At 37.5% G+C, this 18,607-nt stretch overlaps 2 protein-coding genes across 2 annotated transcripts in view; one reads left to right on the top strand and one right to left on the bottom strand.

Annotated features, from left to right (window-relative positions):
* The window catches only part of IFT74 (intraflagellar transport 74), a 38,522-nt gene that overhangs the window by 16,146 nt on the left and 3,769 nt on the right, over positions 1 to 18,607 (bottom strand). The window contains 6 exon segments of the mRNA XM_051643698.1: positions 918 to 997; positions 2,210 to 2,250; positions 2,876 to 3,019; positions 3,462 to 3,524; positions 4,494 to 4,632; positions 17,392 to 17,453. Of these exon segments, the coding sequence (XP_051499658.1) occupies positions 918 to 997; positions 2,210 to 2,250; positions 2,876 to 3,019; positions 3,462 to 3,524; positions 4,494 to 4,632; positions 17,392 to 17,453 (529 nt within the window).
* LRRC19 (leucine rich repeat containing 19) lies at positions 7,517 to 14,710 on the top strand. The gene is made up of 5 exons (XM_051643699.1): positions 7,517 to 7,578; positions 10,124 to 10,216; positions 11,611 to 12,121; positions 12,322 to 12,531; positions 13,791 to 14,710. The coding sequence occupies exons 1-5, from the start codon at positions 7,540 to 7,542 to the stop codon at positions 14,093 to 14,095; spliced, it is 1,158 nt and encodes a 385-aa protein (XP_051499659.1). The 5' UTR covers positions 7,517 to 7,539; the 3' UTR covers positions 14,096 to 14,710.

An 18,607-nucleotide genomic window follows, 5' to 3' on the forward strand; every position in this document is an offset into this window, starting at 1 on the left:
TTAGGGTCAATTTAAAAAATACTTGCTCACATTGAAGAAATTTACAGCTAAATTTTACACTGATTGCCCACAAAAAGGTATAAAGTAAAAAGGACACAAACACACTAATTAATCAGTCCTATAGAATTTAAGAAACTCATTACAAGGTTTCTTAGAAGGCATGCATGTATTTATGTAACTCCCAGCTAAACAACATTCCTTAAAATTAGAAGAAAGCTTTGTTGTGGGATGAATTTCCAATTTAAGGAGAATCTTCCAGAGTTATTGAGGGCCCATGTTCAAGTTAAGTTACTTCCTCCAGAATCATAACTTTCAGTGCTAGCACAAATCGCAACCTAACCTAGCCCAATGTACTACAGCAGGTGTTCACTGGAGGTAGGTTTCTAAGTTAATGACATTTCTAGGCAGCTCCCAAACTCTTCTTGTAAAGATCAAACCTAAAAATTACAAAGCCATATAAAAATAGTATTGAATCCTGCCTGCTTTACACATTACTATTAAACATTCTCGGATCCACATTCACTGACAGTGTATCAGATAATGTAAAAGGTAAAAGAAATCAAAGCTTTTCTAAAGCTGAGCTGGTTTTGAAATGCTGCCAGTAAGATAAACTTCAATTCCTGAAGCAGTCCTAAAAATAAAACTTGGACAGAAAACTAGACAGCTGTACAATTATTTTATATGGTAGTTTTACTACACAATATGAATATCACGAATGTGACACTAGGAATCGGTACTCCCCATTTCTCAGGTCTGAAAAAAGCCTACACACTTAGACACAAAACCTTCTTTTGATGGTGAATAATGGACACCTGCATAAGCCTAAAACTTTCAAGCAATTAATATCCATTACAAAATGGGTTATAATATAAACAGATGCAGCTCTGCATAGTGTGCTACAACTCTAGTCATATTACCTTGATGATTCTCCAGATCCATATCAAGTCGTTGAATGACCTTTTTAAAATGGCTTGTTTTTGCATTTACTTCTGCCAGCCTGACATATAGATAATGAAATCCAAAGTTAAAAATGCATTGTAAGATACTTTTTTTTTAGAGGAAAACAGAGAAAAAAATGAAGAGTAAAAATAGCAAACCTAAGTTTATCAAAACCAAGAGAAAATCAGGACTGCTCTTATTATAAAAGGCATATGTAAAGCACCTGTGATATTAGTCCATATATCTATTAAATATTAGTACTGCTGCTCTTTTTTATTAAAAACGTTTTTTGTTGAGTCATCTATGGTTTTTAACTTACTCAATTAGTCCCTCTGCTGGTTGTACGCAGCTCTGCAGAGATACAACATAACTAGTAAACTGCAAGACGGAACTGTATTCCTTAAAACCTGACCATGTGTTCACTACCATCCATGAAGAAATTGCAAAGTAAAACATTATATTAGGTAATCAAACAAAGTGAGAAAGGAAATTACCTTAAAGTATTTCTGTGTAAATTCTCGAGTACGATTCTATTACTGTTTCTTCAAAAAATTCTGTTAATCAAGTTACTACCCACTCAAAGGTGACAATGCATTCAAAATTAACCGTTTATTACAGCTGGGAATATGACTTAAAAGCACATAAAATTGTTTCTAGATTTCTAGTTTTATCTCAATTTTTCTCTGAAGGGAGAGAAACCAAAAGGCTCAAAATCACAAAAATATGATCCTGTTTTATCCCCCCTCCCCTGATACATTACTATTTATAACATTTATAACGGTTTCTGGCAAATCTTCAGAAAAGTCTAGTGCCCAAAAACATAGAAGCAATGCTGTTACTCTACAGAATTGAACCTTCTGTAAGCAACTTTTTCTCTCCTAGTTTTTAATTACACTTAACAAACAAACTCTTCAAAATGTCACTGCAGGGTAAAGTAGGTTTAACATCATTGGTATCCTAGATTGCTAGCACTTAGGGATTAATGCCTTCTTCAGGCTTAAAGCAGTTTATGTCAGTGCTATTATATTCTCAGGGCACGTTCATAAGGATAGGAAATACCTTATTATGCAGCTCTAAATGTCCTATCACTATGTAAGTTGTTTAGCTGAAACAGAAGGATATATTCTATTTTTTGTGGAAGATTAACACTAGCAGAGACTTGAGAATGTGGTGATATTCAAAAAGTCCATAGAAACATATGATGGAATTCAACTATCTGTCTTTAGAGTCTCAAAACAACTTGCAGCAACGGTATAACAGGATTACTCACTGTCTTTCCATGCTTGCTATTTCTTGACTATCGTCCTTAATCTATAAAAAAAGCGTAAGAACGGTAACATACTAAATAACATCTATAAATGAAAAAAAGAAAATCAAAGAAGGTTTCTTAATTCATTATAGAGAGAACGGAAACTCAGCATATGAAATCACAAACTTGCTGTCACATTGTCCAACAATGGCTCTTCATTGAAGAGCAGTGATATGATATTAAGTGTTACGTCTTCCAACTGTTATCCTGTTTACTGAATAAACGTTTGAAAATCAGACACACTTCTCAGTGCCATTAAGTCCAAGTACCTATATATTCTATGTGGATAGTTACAGAACAGACCTTTGCAAATCAACTGAATTGCTCCTGCATTAGTACAACTTCTCAGTACCCCACAAAGACACTGTCTGGAGCGATGTGACAGAGCTGCCGGATAGGATTGGCTTTCCCATACCAACATGGCTGATGAACTGGAACAGGCCAAGCTTTGGCTGAATCTGAAACACCCCCTCCAGGCAATTCATTAACTGTTCTTAGTTTCAGATTATTTGTTCTGCCTAGAGAGCAAATAAAGGCAAGATTCAAACCCAGGTATTTTCAAATATTATCATCCCTTAAAATACTGACTCAGAGAATCTTTTACATTATAACATTGTACATTCTTGCCTGCTTTAGTAACCTCTCTCTTTCCTCCTGTGGAGATTCCATGTTCTTATCCTCAGCAATCATTTGATCTCGACGTTCCTCGAGCTCATGAAGCTTCTCATACAGCTGCACAGCCTTCTGCTTCACCTGTGAGTGTGCTACTTTCTGTTGGGAACAGTGAACACCCACTAGCTATTTTCAGATGGCAAGAGAGCCTTGCAGAAATTATACTTTAGTTAAGCAACACTTATCCACACAGAGAAAATGAAGCTTACTTGTAACGAACAATACAGAGATGGTATAAACAATAAACTTTATAATCCACATTCTCAATATTGCATTTTCTGAAAACTTATAAATAACTAAAGCTAGAAAACCTCACTATTGCTATCAAATTTTTGGCATCCAGCAAAACCAATTTTTACCCACAACAGATTAGAAATTTTTGGTGGAAAACAGAGAGGCAGCTTTGCCTTCCCATTCTAGGGCACGATCCTACAGTACCTCAAAATTTAAGGAGAAAGATTATAGGTATTTTCCTGCTGTATTATTGTTTACACTAGAGTTGAGCAAAGATTGGTACAGAGATCACTTGTTATTTACATACAGCACTTAGCAACTCCTCCTTTACATTTAGCGAATCCAATTCCTGCTGTTGAACAACCAATTCCTAAAGAGGAAAAAGCAAAATTCAGATAAAAATTACTACTCAATATGATTAGTTTTTTGTTCTGCAACTTAGTATTATAACACATCTCATTGCTACTCTTACAAATTTAAAAGACAAGACTGTCCAACTTCTCCAAGTAACTCATATACTATACCAACTTACTTTCATCATCGAGTTTTTCCAATAAACTCTTGTTATTTGCAGTTAGGCTATAACAAAATAAAAGTGTTTACTCTTTTTCCGCTATTTTTCTTGAAATCAGTATTGAATGAGGAATTTATAATTTCTACTGCAAAATTTTAAAGTCAGATTTTAATATCTGAACTAGCTACTATAGTTTCTTCACAGTCCAGAGACAGGCAGGCCCTAACAGGTGATTCAGCTCATCATAAGGCAGACGGGAAGCACTGCCCTCAAAGGTGCCTATCTCTGAACACAGTATACAAAGAAACTTGGTAGTACTGCATGCCTGAAGCTAGGTGAGTCCAGAGAACCTAGAAATCTTACTGGTTTTGTTAACATTAGGATTAGTGAAATGTCAAAAATTTTACAAAGCTCAATTCATTTTTTAGATACATTCAGATGTACAACAAGAATAACAAAAACCCCAGTCAGACTCAGTTTTGTACAAAGGAAGAAAACATTCTACTCAAATGAACTACAAAAATTGTCAGGATTGTTCTTTCCTTTTGCTTGCTTTCAATACATGATGAAACATCTAAGCACTTTGGTGGCTTTTAATATCTGCATGTCAGTCCTCAGATTTAAAGTAAGAAATACAAAAAGATAAATTATTTGGTTTTAGTTAATTCCTCTATTTATTTTTCAGGCACTTCTGTGATTAAGGTACCAGCAAACTTTTTTTATTGTATTACTCCATTCTCAAGCTCTTAAGTATTTAAATTGTTTCTGGAATCAATGGAACCAAATTGAGAAACAATTTAGGTAAGTACAGTGAAACAAACCAACCTGGGAAAGTTTTTCGTTTGCAGCCTTCATCTTCATATATTTTGCTTGATTTTCCTGCGACATGTCTTTTATTATGTCATCTGCTACAACCTTTTCACGTTCAATATCTTCTTCTACATCATGAATTAACTTTTCTATGCTGTGAAAATAGAACGTTTGTAACTTTTACTAGCTAGTGTTTATTTTAAGAACCCATTTAAAACTCTGGTACTCCTTCAGGGTCACTGAAATGATCCATTAACACAAAAACACCACAGAATCTGAAAAAAAGGAGTTACCTACTTGCATCTAATCTTCTTGGGGTTGTATTAGCTATATAAATATTCATACCATGGAATGCAGAAGGTGAACAATTCTTTGCCCTTACAGTACCCATATAGTACTTCCCAACATTCCCACCCTGTCTAACTGCATCCTTAACATTGGCAAAAGTGTACTACTCTCTATCAGCTGCTCTCAATCAGTCAATTCCTGGAATAAGTACAGGAGGTTTGAAATAAAGAAGCTAGTATATGATTTGTGAATGCAAATAAGAAAATATATTCTGCAAACACCAGGGTTTAACGGCACTAGATAATGATGATAAGATGGCCTTCTTTTAGCAATGAACTGTTTGATTCCTTAAGAAGGGAGAGTGACTTCAGGGCCTCAGGCAATGCAGAGCTTCTTAAAATGCAAGAACTAAAAAATTAGCTAACCCTCACACTCTTGATCCATTACTTTTATCTCCTTAAGAAATCATTGGGCTGCAATAATAAAAACTACTCTATGACTACAGGTATAGCAAGATACAAGCAAATATACTAGCAGATTCAAGGAAGGCATAAAGATGTGTTCTCACTGCTTCATGTACTTCTAGTACTTTCTATGAAATTCCTGAAAGCTAGAGAGTCAATTTCAGACACCTAAAGAAAACAAACAAAACTCCTGTCACCATGAAGGCCATACCTTCCATCCCTTCACAGTTCACAAAAGCTTTTTTAAACTGTTCACTTGTTTCCAGAATGACTTCTGCTATTAAGGAAGTCAATAGGGAAAGAAGGCTAGGGAAAATGTGGGTCCTATCCAGAAAGAAAACAAGAGACCTGGTCACACAGGACATGGAGAAGGCTGAGGTACTTGGTGACTTTTCTGCCTCTGTCTTCACCAGCAAGGGCTCAGGCCACACCACCAAAGTTGCAGAAGGCAAACGCAGGGACTTGGAGAAGGGAAATGCACTCACTGTAGGAGAAGAGCTGGTTCAAAACCATTTAAAGAACCTGAAAATGCACAAGTCCATGGGACCTGAAGACATCCCTCCATGGCTCCTGAGGGGTCTGGCAGATGAAGCTGAAAAGCTGCTTTCCACCATATTTCAGAAGTCATGCAAGTCTGGTGAAGTTCCCACCGACTGGAAAAGGGGAAACATAACCCCCATTTGCAAAAAGGGAAGGAAAGAAGACCCAGGGAACTACAGCCAGTCAGTCTCACCTCTCTGCCTGGCAGGATCATGGAGCAGATCCTCTTGAAGGCTCTGCTAAGGCACATGGAAAACGAGGTGGTGGTTAGTGACAGCCAACATGGCTTCACCACAGGCAAATCATGACTGACAAACTGGTGGCCTTCTACAGTGGGGTCACAGCATTGGCGGACAAGGGCAGTGCAACTGACATAACCTACCTGGACTTGTGTAAAACCTTTGAGACTGTTCTGCATGACCTCCTGGTCTCTAAATTGGAAAGATACAGATTTGATGGATGGATCACTTGGTACATAAGAAATGGGCTGGATGGTTGCATTCAAGAAGCTGTGGTCACTGGCTTGATGTTGAAGCAGCATGGCCAGCAGGTTGAGGAAGGTGATTTTCCCCATCTACCTGGCTCTCGTGAGACTCTATCTGGAGTTCTGTGTCCAGTTCTGGAGCTCCCAGAACAAGAAGGACATGGAGATGTTGGATCGAATCCAGAGTATAGCCATGAACATGATCTGAGTGCTGGAGCATCTATGCTATGGAGACAGGCTGAGAGATCTGGGGTTGTTCAGCCTGAAGAAGAGGAGACTCCAGGGAGGCCTTCCAGTACCTGAAGGGGGGCTACAAGACAGCCAGGGAGGGACTTTTTTAAAAGGGTGTCTAGTGATAGGAAAAGGGGTAATTGTTTTAAACTGGAAGAGGTGAGATTTAGGCCAGACATTAGGAGGAAATTCTTCACTGTTAGGGTGGTGTGACACTGGAATGTGTTGCTCAGGGCAGCTGTGGATGTCCCCTCCCCAGAAGTCTTCAAGACCAGGTTGGATGGGGCTTTAAGAACAATGGGAAGAGACTGAACCATGTTTTAGTTTGATGCTGCACATTGGACAGAATGAGCATCAACAGAAGAAAAAAAATATTGAACCAATAATATTGTATATCAATATTATTGATATATTATTGATACATGAATATTATCAATACCAATAATATTGTATATCAATATTATCCCTTTTTCAACCTGCACATAGACATCCTCTCAATTAACTGTCAAGTAGAGTCGTTCTCAAGAGCAAGCATCATTTGTTTTTAGAATGTCTTCCTGAAATACAGCCCATACAAAAGATGTCTCTAAGTGCTTGTATTTCTTTGTAAATAATTTGCTTTACATATCATACCCTGCAGCTCCTCTGATCATGATGTTTCCAAACCTCTACTTCAGTATGCAAATATCTTGACATTTTCTTCATTTTACCATTCATCAGATAAAAAATGAAACTCTTTTTCCATTTCCAGCATTTCTTTAATTGGTTGTAACCCAACTTGCTTGTAAATTCCCTGTGGCAATTTAACTCAGTGCTTCCTGTATGACATGGAGTTTGACACTTAGGCATACCACTATTAGACTTCACTGCCTGCAGATCCAATTAAATCCAAGATGATTATAATGAGTTGCTCAACCTAGTAAATCTTTTGCCAAGGATTTTCTAGGTGTATTATTTTTTTTTTTTTTACACTGCCTGCTTATTTATCAAGTACAAAGGTTGAACAAGAAGAGCTGTTGCACCACATTACTTCTCAGTGCATTGGAAAATCTACATGTGTGTACATATGCTGCCTTTAAGAAGCAACAGAAAGGTAAGACACTTAGCAAGCCTTTTTCAAAACATAGAAGAAGATTTATTAGTAGAACTTTGTTGCTAGACTGGAAACAAATACATCTTGAGATAAAATAAAACTTCAGGATTTACTATGAACCTTGGACATGTCAAGTTGTTGGGTAAATTGTACTCCAGTAGAAAGCCAGAAAACAGTCTGCTTCTACGCTGAAAAACAGACTACTTCATTATACAAACTCAATTACCACCCCAAATCTGCCTTTTTACTCACAAATGTGAGAAAAACAAGAGGTTTACATTACTATTAAATTATAAAATGTCCAAAAGTTCTCAATGGAAAGCTTTTTAAGAAAACCATTTTCATTACAAGAAAATGCCCAGGTATTACCAATGTATTGCCAGGCTGAGTTTCTTTCCAAAGCAATTAACTTAAACAGCAATTCTTAAAGTCTAGTTCTAGTAAAAATCTAAACTGCAATTAAAATTACAGGTACCTTCCTGTTCTTCTACTGATTATATGTTCCTACACACGCAATGCAGGAAATAAAAGTTGTAAGAAACACCTAGTTTTCTGTAGAAACTTAATTAAAAAATAGGAACAATGGTTTTGACTTAGACATCTGTAGAATGAATTTTTAGACAGGAAAAGTTTTTTCCCAAATTAATGGCATCCCCTTCACTCAGATATTTCAACTTTCTACTTGAAGTTTTGACAAAAAACGAACTTCTATTTTTTAACTTGTTATTAACTTACAGACTAATTTTTAAAACAGCATTTTAATATCTTTTCCCCACTCTAATAAATACAGTCTTTTTCTTCAAACCTGCAAACTACAATCATACTATCAATCTGTATTTCTACATTGCCTGGTTAAGGTCCAGTCTGCTTCTGAACATCTTGGAAGTGGTATGTTTAAGGTTCAAGTAAGAAATGAGATCTAACACTGTTAAGATAGTCTATATCAGGAATTCTCAAACTGCATCATGTTTTCCACTAGCAATACACATACTGGCTCCAAAAATAGGCAGGCCACGAGTACCATCACAGACAAAAACAATACCTAACACAGAATATAACACCTCAGTGGATGCTGCTGCTAGTAGCCCTTGTCCCCGCCCCTGATAACATCCAACAAAAAGGGTTACAAACTTTCTTTATTTAATATAAATGTCCAAAAGCAACAGAAATATAGTATCTTTGAGCAGTATTAAGCATCATTTATATTATCCTTTCCAAGAAGTCAGTATGCTTCCAGGCTGATTCAGCTAGGTGAGTAACGTCAGCCTTCAGACACACAAATGTATAGACCAATTTTCCTGTGACCTCATCTACTCCATAATGATGAGCAAACGCCTTCTGCCACTCTTTTCAAGGATTGGTGGAAGGTCTGTTAAATCTGACTGGATGCCTACGTTTAGCATTGTTCATGCAACTGACCTTGCTTTTGCAATTTCCCCCCCTTTTCTATGTTAAATTCAGGGAATACTCTCTACGGTTCAAGATACAATAGGTAATTAAACCTTGCACCTCTATCTTACACCTTATTTCTGGGTCTTTTTTAACCCAGAAGATGGAAATGTGGGAAGGAGATAATGAGATTCACTTAGCACACTCCCTTTTCTCTTCAGATTTTTATGAAAAAACTGTAAAAATGAAGAGATAATCTACCTTTCACATAACATTTTAACTCAAGACTGGCATAAACAGGGTCTGATTTAACATCTGACAGAGATGATTTCACATTCCTGTTCAGAATTAGTAGTTATTGCAAATAACACCTGATTCAAAGGGGATGGATGAGTGACACTTTCTCTTAGGGATGTTCATGGTACAGTGAATACCATTTGTCAGAAAAGCTTTCCTGACTCTCAAAAAAAAGGTTAAAATCTGTACAAAAACTCTAACACAAGAGACTGAACCATGTTTACTTAGTTTCAAAGACCTGAGAAACAACTACACCTTCATAATAGAGAGGTCCAGGTTTATGTCACAAGATATATGTTACATTGTGGATAATAAAGAGATTAGAAGATCAATCTACTATTTAAAAATATTTTTTAAATATTATTAATAACTTACATAAGAACATAAGAGAAATTTGACCAGAGAAACCAACAATCCATCTAGTACAGTATTCTGCCCCTGTCAGTGGCAACAAATGAGATTATGTAGGGACAGCATGCAAACCTGAATACTTTCTGCCATTTACTCCTATCATAGTGCTCTAGTACCCTTAATTGCTTTAACAGTGATATTAATTAGTACAACGCTGCCTATTTGTTTTATGCATTTAGAAAACTGTTCCCTATTAACTTGATTAATCTATCAGTTTAGTATCTGTTGATACAGCCTGCTCACTGGATTTTAGGTTTGGCTGAATTAAGTGAAAGCTGAATAAATTAATTTTGATAATCTATCTTAATTTTAAATTTCATAGTATTTATACGGCACAATATTTACTATATTAGCATTGAAATAATGACATCTATTAAATTGTTAAACTACCACTACAGAAGACACTGGTATTCTGGTCTTGTTATACAGAAGTGTTGTTTTCCTTTAGGCTCGAAACATGAAATTCTCTTGGTTTGTGATCTGGGCTGGAACACTGTTTTTTAATCCAGTCACTGCTGACTGCAACACTGCTGCTCAAACTGTAAGTTTTGTATGCATGCAAATTACCTTTACTTTTGAGAGACACGCTAGACCCCAAAGGCATTTTAAAAACTACCTTGTAAACACAAAATTCCTAAAAAAGAATGACACAGAGACAATTAAGAAGGTGTGGTTTCCTGTGAGATGGACAATTAGCTGCTGGTAGTCATTGCAGCTGGGTAAATAACACTGAAACACATTTGAGATGGTTTTATATCTCAGTCAAATCACTCTGTAGACAACAGGAGTGTCTCCTTTATCTTTACATCATTTTGGAATAGACCTAAAAAGCAACAAGGCCAACTACTGCTCAAGTTAGAGAGATTTATTGAGTTGGCCCTTGCCCAAGTCAGGTTCAAATATATATCAGAAATTGTAAACATTTTTTTCAGAGTTCGATTTACTGGATTTTGTATTTATTGGGGAATGGGCGGGAACGAAGAATTCTTGATTAAAAGAGTCAAATGTTAAGTGCTACTTGCTCTGACCCGCCACCTGCAGGCCCAAAATGTATCTACTGTTTGATTACTCATCTTTGGGACAAACAGGAAGAATAAAACAAACACACAATGGGTATATACAATGTAAAAAAGGCATCCCACTACATAAGCTATCTAACTCTATGTGGTCACAGAAGTAACAAGATGAACATAGGCTACTTATTTAGGAAGAGGGATAATACAACCAAGCTGTTTCCAATACTTAGAATCTCCTTTAAAGGCATTTCAAGTACCTTGACACTGACCTGTATTCTGCAGTGATGAATACAAATACATATAAAGAAATCTACTCTTCAGAAAACAAAAACACTCCAAAGTATTGAGAGTAAAGACTTCAACCCAGAAAAACAAAATTCATTTGAGCACTATATTTATAATAAATAATTATACTAAATGTTTTGTTGCAGGTCTGCTCCAAAGATGTTTTAGAGAGTAAACACAGCTGGTTTTAAAACAAAACACATTTGAAAAAGCATACTTGAACTAATTTTCAGCCTGGAATTGACTTCCTCTGTCACCTTCTTTCCTGAAAATGCGAAAAAGGAATACTTTTTCTACCCAGCCTAACTTCACATTTCTAAAACAGATAGCCCTACTAACTTCAAACAGATTGCCAAGCTAATTATATATTGCATGATGATCACTTCAAGAGCCTTGCATCTGAAACAGAGTTTAAGCATGAGGTGATCTAGAACTCCAGGTCTCTATACACTGGGAGTCATTTACCCTGTATCACCAGACAATGAGTACATTAAGTAAAACCTTTTGCTTTAAAGTGCTGGCATTACAAAATACAAGAATGATTTTTCATGGCCTTAACAGTCATCCCTGAGACACTATCATCATCAGAATTATCTGCAGTTTTTAATTGTTGTCATTGTCTTTTTTTCAACAGGTCACCTGTGAGGAGTCTGGAAAGAACCTCTCTAATATCTCCACTAAACTTTTCCAAAATGTTACTAAGTTAAGCCTCAAAAATAATAACATCACTTTAAAAGACAGCGAGAAAGAGATTCTTCAAAGTTTAATTAACCTCACTGAACTTTATATTAATGAAAATTTGATTACCATACTGTACAATAACAGCTTCTACAACCTGACGAAACTCTTACTTCTGGATATCAGCAACAACCAAATTAGAACAGTGCATAAAGCAGCATTTGCTGGATTAAACAAACTGTCAGTGTTGAATCTGTCTTATAACAAGATTTCTCAACTAGATTCAGATGTATTTATGTCTCTAAAAAGTCTGACAATTTTAAATCTACAGCATAACTTTCTAAACTCTTTCAGTATAAAATCATCTTTTAAATTGATTAAAATTGTTTTAGCTGGAAACCCATGGACTTGTTCCTGTGACCTTCTTGATTTACAGACATGGCTAACTGCCTCCAATGTGACAATGGGTAAGTTTTGCTAAGAGCAGCATTTCATACTTGTTTATATCAAACAGCTTTTTCTTTTTTCTTCTTTTTTTTTTTTTTCCTGATCTGGATAATATCCACCATCAACTTATATGTATTTTGCAGTAATATATTAGCTATCCATGAACATTTTTTTTTTTATTTAACAATATCTTATACCTTTCCACTGCTCACATTCACAGAAAATGAAAGCAATACCACATGCACATTCCCAGCAACCATGGAAAAACTCTCCATCAAGATGGCACCTATCAAACTAGCTGACTGCAAAACTGCAGAATCTTCTTCAGAAAACCCTGAAACATCCACTTATGCCATTAAGCTTAAAAGTAGCGAACTACTAACAACTCTGACTCCAAACAACATCACTGAAAACAATGAAACACATGCAGGTACTATAATGATATTTTGTTTTACTGCTTACAAGCTGTTTGATTTGTTGTTCTGTAATTTCATACGAAAACTGGTAGTTTATACAAGCCAGTATCAGTTTGTACTCCTAGTACACTGTAATTCCTCCATAAAATGCAGGGTTATGGAACACGCGTACTTTCAGGTTTTGGCAGATGGTATGCAAATTATGGCAAATGTTAGGCTCTACTGAGTAAGTGTTAAAAATGGATAAACCACATTTAAATTATCAAATGATACTAGAAAATGATGATGTAATTTCAAAGGCTTGAAATTCAGGTAATTGTCCAGATCTCTGCCTAACAGAACTAGGGAAACATCTTTTTAGAAAATCAACTACTTCTTCCAAACTAACTGCTTTGTAGATGTCTCTGTCTTCTTACAAAGTGAATTAGTGAGCCTACTAGTTTTAGTCCTGTCCTCAACTGAGTTCAGTGTAAAGGACACAGATATGACCATGCCATATTTGTTGATAGTCTCCTTATTTTTCTTCACCTTTTCACTTTAATTCCATCATCACTCTGTAATACTCCAGCTATTATTTTGGTAATGGATTTATTTTTTTCTTATATGAAAACTGATGTACTACTCCACTCTTCCATACCAATATGCTTTACTTGTTGCTTCTGGCTGAAGCAGAAGCAGTATCAGTCTCCAGGTACATACAAAAACTGTAAGCCACCACTACCACAGATTCCTTTTGCTGTAGCAGATATAATCTATTTTATGACAGTGCCCACTGCACACAACCAGCCTGTAAAGAAAGACTTCTGGCAACGACAGTCCATTGAAATGGTTATGATAAAAGAAATGCAACTGAAAGGACATACCAAACAAAAACCTGAATCTTTTACGATGCAGACATAATCACAATACAGAAATTTAGGCCTGGGAAATAGAATTTGAAGTAAATTACTGATTTTGTATTTTTCCCAAAGCCCAATCTTTGAATTTAAATTTTGAAGAAAAAAAAAAAAATATTTTGTATATTCCCAGAACTTTATCTGACTTTGAAACTATTACTTAATTTTTATAAATATGCATGGCAGATTTATATTGCCAGGAAACAGGAGAAGCATGTGCAAAGCAGTAACATTCTCCTGAAGCTTTGGAGACATTCCTTAATTCCCTTATAATTGTTTATTTTGTGTGTTCTCGACCTATGAAAAAAATAATCCTGGAGTTCCTGCTGCTATTCCTCATGAAGATGACTCTTCTTTTTTTCCTGTCTGTTTTCAAGAGTACCCACTTGGGAAAAGCTGGACCTTCCTAGCAGGTGTCCTAGGGCTTGTCCTAGGCACTACACTCCTGATTTTTACTGCTGTAAAATGCCCGGCATGGTATCACTATGTGATCAGCTACAGGCACCGCCGCCTGCAAGAAAATAACTCAGAAATCTTTGAACAGGAGTTCTCAGCGGACATGAGTTCTTCTCCTACAGCATCGAGCACAAGCAATGAAGAGCCCATAGTAATCTTTGAGAAAATTCATAAATTTGTGCCTGAGGAAGATGGATATATTGAGGACAAATATATAGATTCTTAAGTAAATGAGGAGAGTTAACGTCAAACAGTGGATGATGAACTGACTTTTCAAAACTGTAGTGCACTGTACTTTCATATTACAGTACTTATGTCCAATACAAAATGAAGCTAAGCAGTCCGAATCCTTTCATCTCATCAAATCCTTAACAAGGTTTTGCTGCATAAATTAAGAAGCTAAAAAATCTGATGTGCATGCATTAGGGCTACACCAAATATTTAAAAACATGCAAAAAATACTTATAAGCCACTTTTTATTAAAAAAGCCTATTTGGTTGTTTATTGTGGAGGAGAAAGCTAACTACATATTACATAACATGAACACATCTTTACAAAATAGCTTGTAAAGTTGGCATAATCACTAACGCTTTTTATATGAAGAAGTCCAGAAAGGAAAAATCATTTCCCTAAAATGCTGAAGCAAGCCATAGCCACACTGGGGACTGAATCCAAATCAACGGTGCCACAGCTCAGTAGTCTGTTATGCAAAACTAACACAGAGAACAGTGCATTTGATGCTTTTTTTTTAACTCAAATTACCAGCGCAAGAAAGGGTGACTGCTCCATTCCCTGAAATGTGTCTACATGAAGTACAACAATAAATTATCATTACTGCCTATCTAATGCCTTTATCTCCCAGTTTGCTGCTGAACCGAGCCTTACCTCTTCGTATTTTCCTAATGCTTAGAAATCCATTCAGGAGTATAAAATAGATACATTTTTGAGCTGTTGAAAAGCACAGTATTATTGAAAATTGACTTACTATTAAATGGTAACTTATTTTTTTAAGTGCTTATTTATATATAAAATCTCATTGATGAGATTGCTCCTATCAGCAACAGGGAGGATTGTATCTCTCTCTCCTGCACAGCTCCTGTCCCTAAATGAAACATCTCAGAAACTGACCTCTCAGCCTATCACTACACAAGCCATTCTCATGGCTTACAAATTCTTACCACCATAATCATACTGTCCTTGTCTTCCTCTCCACACATCCTTACTGTACCAGAAAGGAATATCAGTTCTACTTGGTTTCCTCACTCTGCTACTCCACAATAAAACCTCTGAAACTCAGGAACTTGACAGCAGGTTGCCAAAAGATGGGAGTCTCCACTACCAAGTAAATCCTACTGCATGATATGACATGACACGGTAAGTACCTCCACAGAAGTTACTCAGAAGATTTCAATGCTGGGAACTCCAGCTGCAGCCTGGCACTAATGTATAGTCACGAATGATAGGTGAGAAGGGTAGAAGCAAGGATGGGTAGACTGGGAGAAGTACAAAGAAGACCTCGAAGCAGCCAGGGATCAGATTATTAAAGCTAAAGCCTAGACAGCATTAAAACTGGCCAGCACACCAAGGATAACAAGAAAGGCTTCTATAGGTACACCAGTGAAGAAAAAAAGACTAGGGAAAATGTGGGTCCTATCCAGAAAGAAAACAAGAGACCTGGTCACACAGGACATGGAGAAGGCTGAGGTACTTGGTGACTTTTCTGCCTCTGTCTTCACCAGCAAGGGCTCAGGCCACACCACCAAAGTTGCAGAAGGCAAACGCAGGGACTTGGAGAAGGGAAATGCACTCACTGTAGGAGAAGAGCTGGTTCAAAACCATTTAAAGAACCTGAAAATGCACAAGTCCATGGGACCTGAAGACATCCCTCCATGGCTCCTGAGGGGTCTGGCAGATGAAGCTGAAAAGCTGCTTTCCACCATATTTCAGAAGTCATGCAAGTCTGGTGAAGTTCCCACCGACTGGAAAAGGGGAAACATAACCCCCATTTGCAAAAAGGGAAGGAAAGAAGACCCAGGGAACTACAGCCAGTCAGTCTCACCTCTCTGCCTGGCAAGATCATGGAGCAGATCCTCTTGAAGGCTCTGCTAAGGCACATGGAAAACGAGGTGGTTAGTGACAGCCAACATGGCTTCACCACAGGCAAATCATGACTGACAAACTGGTGGCCTTCTACAGTGGGGTCACAGCATTGGCGGACAAGGGCAGTGCAACTGACATAACCTACCTGGACTTGTGTAAAACCTTTGAGACTGTTCTGCATGACCTCCTGGTCTCTAAATTGGAAAGATACAGATTTGATGGATGGATCACTTGGTACATAAGGAATGGGCTGGATGGTTGCATTCAAGGAGCTGCAGTCAATCAAATGGAGAGCAGTGACAAGAGATGTTCCTCAAGGGTTGGTACTAGGACCAGTGCTGTTTAACATCTTTGTCTCTCACACAGGCAGTGGCATTGAGTGCACCCCCAACAAGTGTGCTGGTGACACCAAGCTGCGTGGTGCAGTCAACATGCTGCAGGGAAAGAATGTCAACTGGGGGACTTGACATGCTTGAGAGGCGGGGCCCATGCCAACCTCATGAAGTTCAACAAGGCCAAGTGCAAGGTCCTGCACTTGCTTTGGGGCAATCTCAAGCACAAATACAGGTTGGGTGGTGAATGGATTGAGAACAGCCTTGAGCAAAAGGACCTGGGGGTGTTGGTTGATTGAGAAGCTCAACATGAGTCGGCAATGTGCACTTGCAGCCCAAAAAGCCAATCATGTCCAGGGCGGCATCAAAAGAAGCATGGCCAGCAGGTGAAGGGAGCTGATTCTTCCCCTCTACTCAGCTTTCATGAGAGACCCCGCCTGGAGTACTAGGTCCAGTTCTGGAGTCCCCAGCACAAAAGAACATGGAGCTGTTGGAGCAAGTCCAGAGGGCCAGGCAGATGATCAGAGGGCTGGAGCACCTCTCTGATGGAGACGGGCTGAGAGTTGGGGTTGTTCAGCCTGGAGAAGAGAAGGCTTCATTCAGGGAGACCTTATAGTGGTCTTCCAGTGCCTGAAGAGGCCTACAGGAAAGCTGGGGAGGGACTTTTTTCAAGGGTTTGTAGTGAGATGACAAGGGGTAATGGATGAAAACTGGAAGAGGGGAGATTTAGGTTAGACATTGGAAGGAAATTCTTTAGTGTGAGGGTAGCGATACGCTGCAAGAAGTTGCCAAGGGAAATTGTGGATGTCCCATCCCTGGAAGTTTTAAAGACAGGTTGGACAGGATATTGAGCAACCTGGTCTAGTGGGAGGTGTCCCTGGCCATTGCAGGGTGGTGAAAGTAGAGAATATTTAACATCCTTTCCAACCCAAACCATTCTATTATTCTATGTTTCTACAAAACTGCGCGGGTGTCACTTGTGGCATGCATCACACTGTTAAGGAATTTCCAATTTAGGTAACACCTCAGTTTTGCCAAGCTCAGTTATCATTTTAACAGCTTTGGAGAGGCATACAGTTAATGTACTTACGCTTGTCTTTCCGTGAAAATTTTATCCACACTCTGAGTGTCTCGGTCATTCTGAGCCTTTAACTTTAAAAAAAAAAAAAAGGATATTTTGATGTAGTGTATATTAAAGATAGAGATTTTATACACAAAGTTTCCTCTAAATGAGCAAGAAGCTGCTCAGAATGAAGCAGAGGAAGGAGCAGCAGAAGCTGCCTGCTCCAGAGGTTTTTCACAGTTAATACTGAAGGAAAACATTATGAAATTGCAGTCTTCCACTGGAAACCAAAGAAAGTAAGAAGGCACTTCTATGTTTGAAAAAGGAATACGATCAAGTTTGTAACAATTCAACCCACTATTACTGTGGGATCTATTCCTGGAACACTTAGTAAAATACTGTTTAAGCCTATAAACAAGATTAAAATATAACACTTGCAAAGCATTCTTCTCTTTATGATGCAGACACTGTGACTTCATTTTTCAATCAAATATGGGGGGCAAAAAATTGTTTTGACCAAGAAATACTCAAGCATTTTTTTCAAGCTGCAAAAATAACCTTTCCTAAAACTAACTTATTTTGTTTATGGACAAAGTGGTTACAGGAAATGGAACATGCTTAATGCCACTCACATCTTAATGTTTAGAGGAACAACCTAACTGTTTTAGAAATTAAAGAAAGAATGTAAAGGAAGGACTAAGCTCATTGATTATGTTGTTGGCCATGTCAGAAATCTACTAGATATTTATTACACTGAAGTAATTTAAAAGGCAGAAGACAAAAGAGAAATAAACAGGCTGCCCAGAGAGGTGGCTGAATCACCATTCCTTGATGTACTTAAAAGCTGTACAGATGTGGTGTCTGGGCATATGGTTTAGGAGTGAAACTGGCAGAGTAGAGTTGAAGGTTGGACTTGATGATCTTGAAGGTCTTTTCCAACCTAAATGATTCTATAATGCTATAATTCCTTAAGACCAGGCAGCTTTGTAAGACAGTGCAGTCTAGTGAATTTGCCCTTCATAAAGCTAGTGTTCTATGCTTCCAAGTCCAATAAAGAATATATTTTAACACTCATAATTTGGGTTGGGATGACAGCTTTCTCAAATGTAATCCACAAAAAATTATCATAAGGCTGTCAATGTAACACTTCAGATATTTGTCTCACTACAAACACATTGCTGATATTATGATTTACTTAACTGGAAGAAATAAGAAAGTTTTATTTTAGTGCCATGTTTTTTTA

The sequence above is a fragment of the Apus apus genome, chromosome Z, assembly GCF_020740795.1.
Source record: "Apus apus isolate bApuApu2 chromosome Z, bApuApu2.pri.cur, whole genome shotgun sequence".
Taxonomy (NCBI): Eukaryota; Metazoa; Chordata; class Aves; order Apodiformes; family Apodidae; genus Apus; species Apus apus.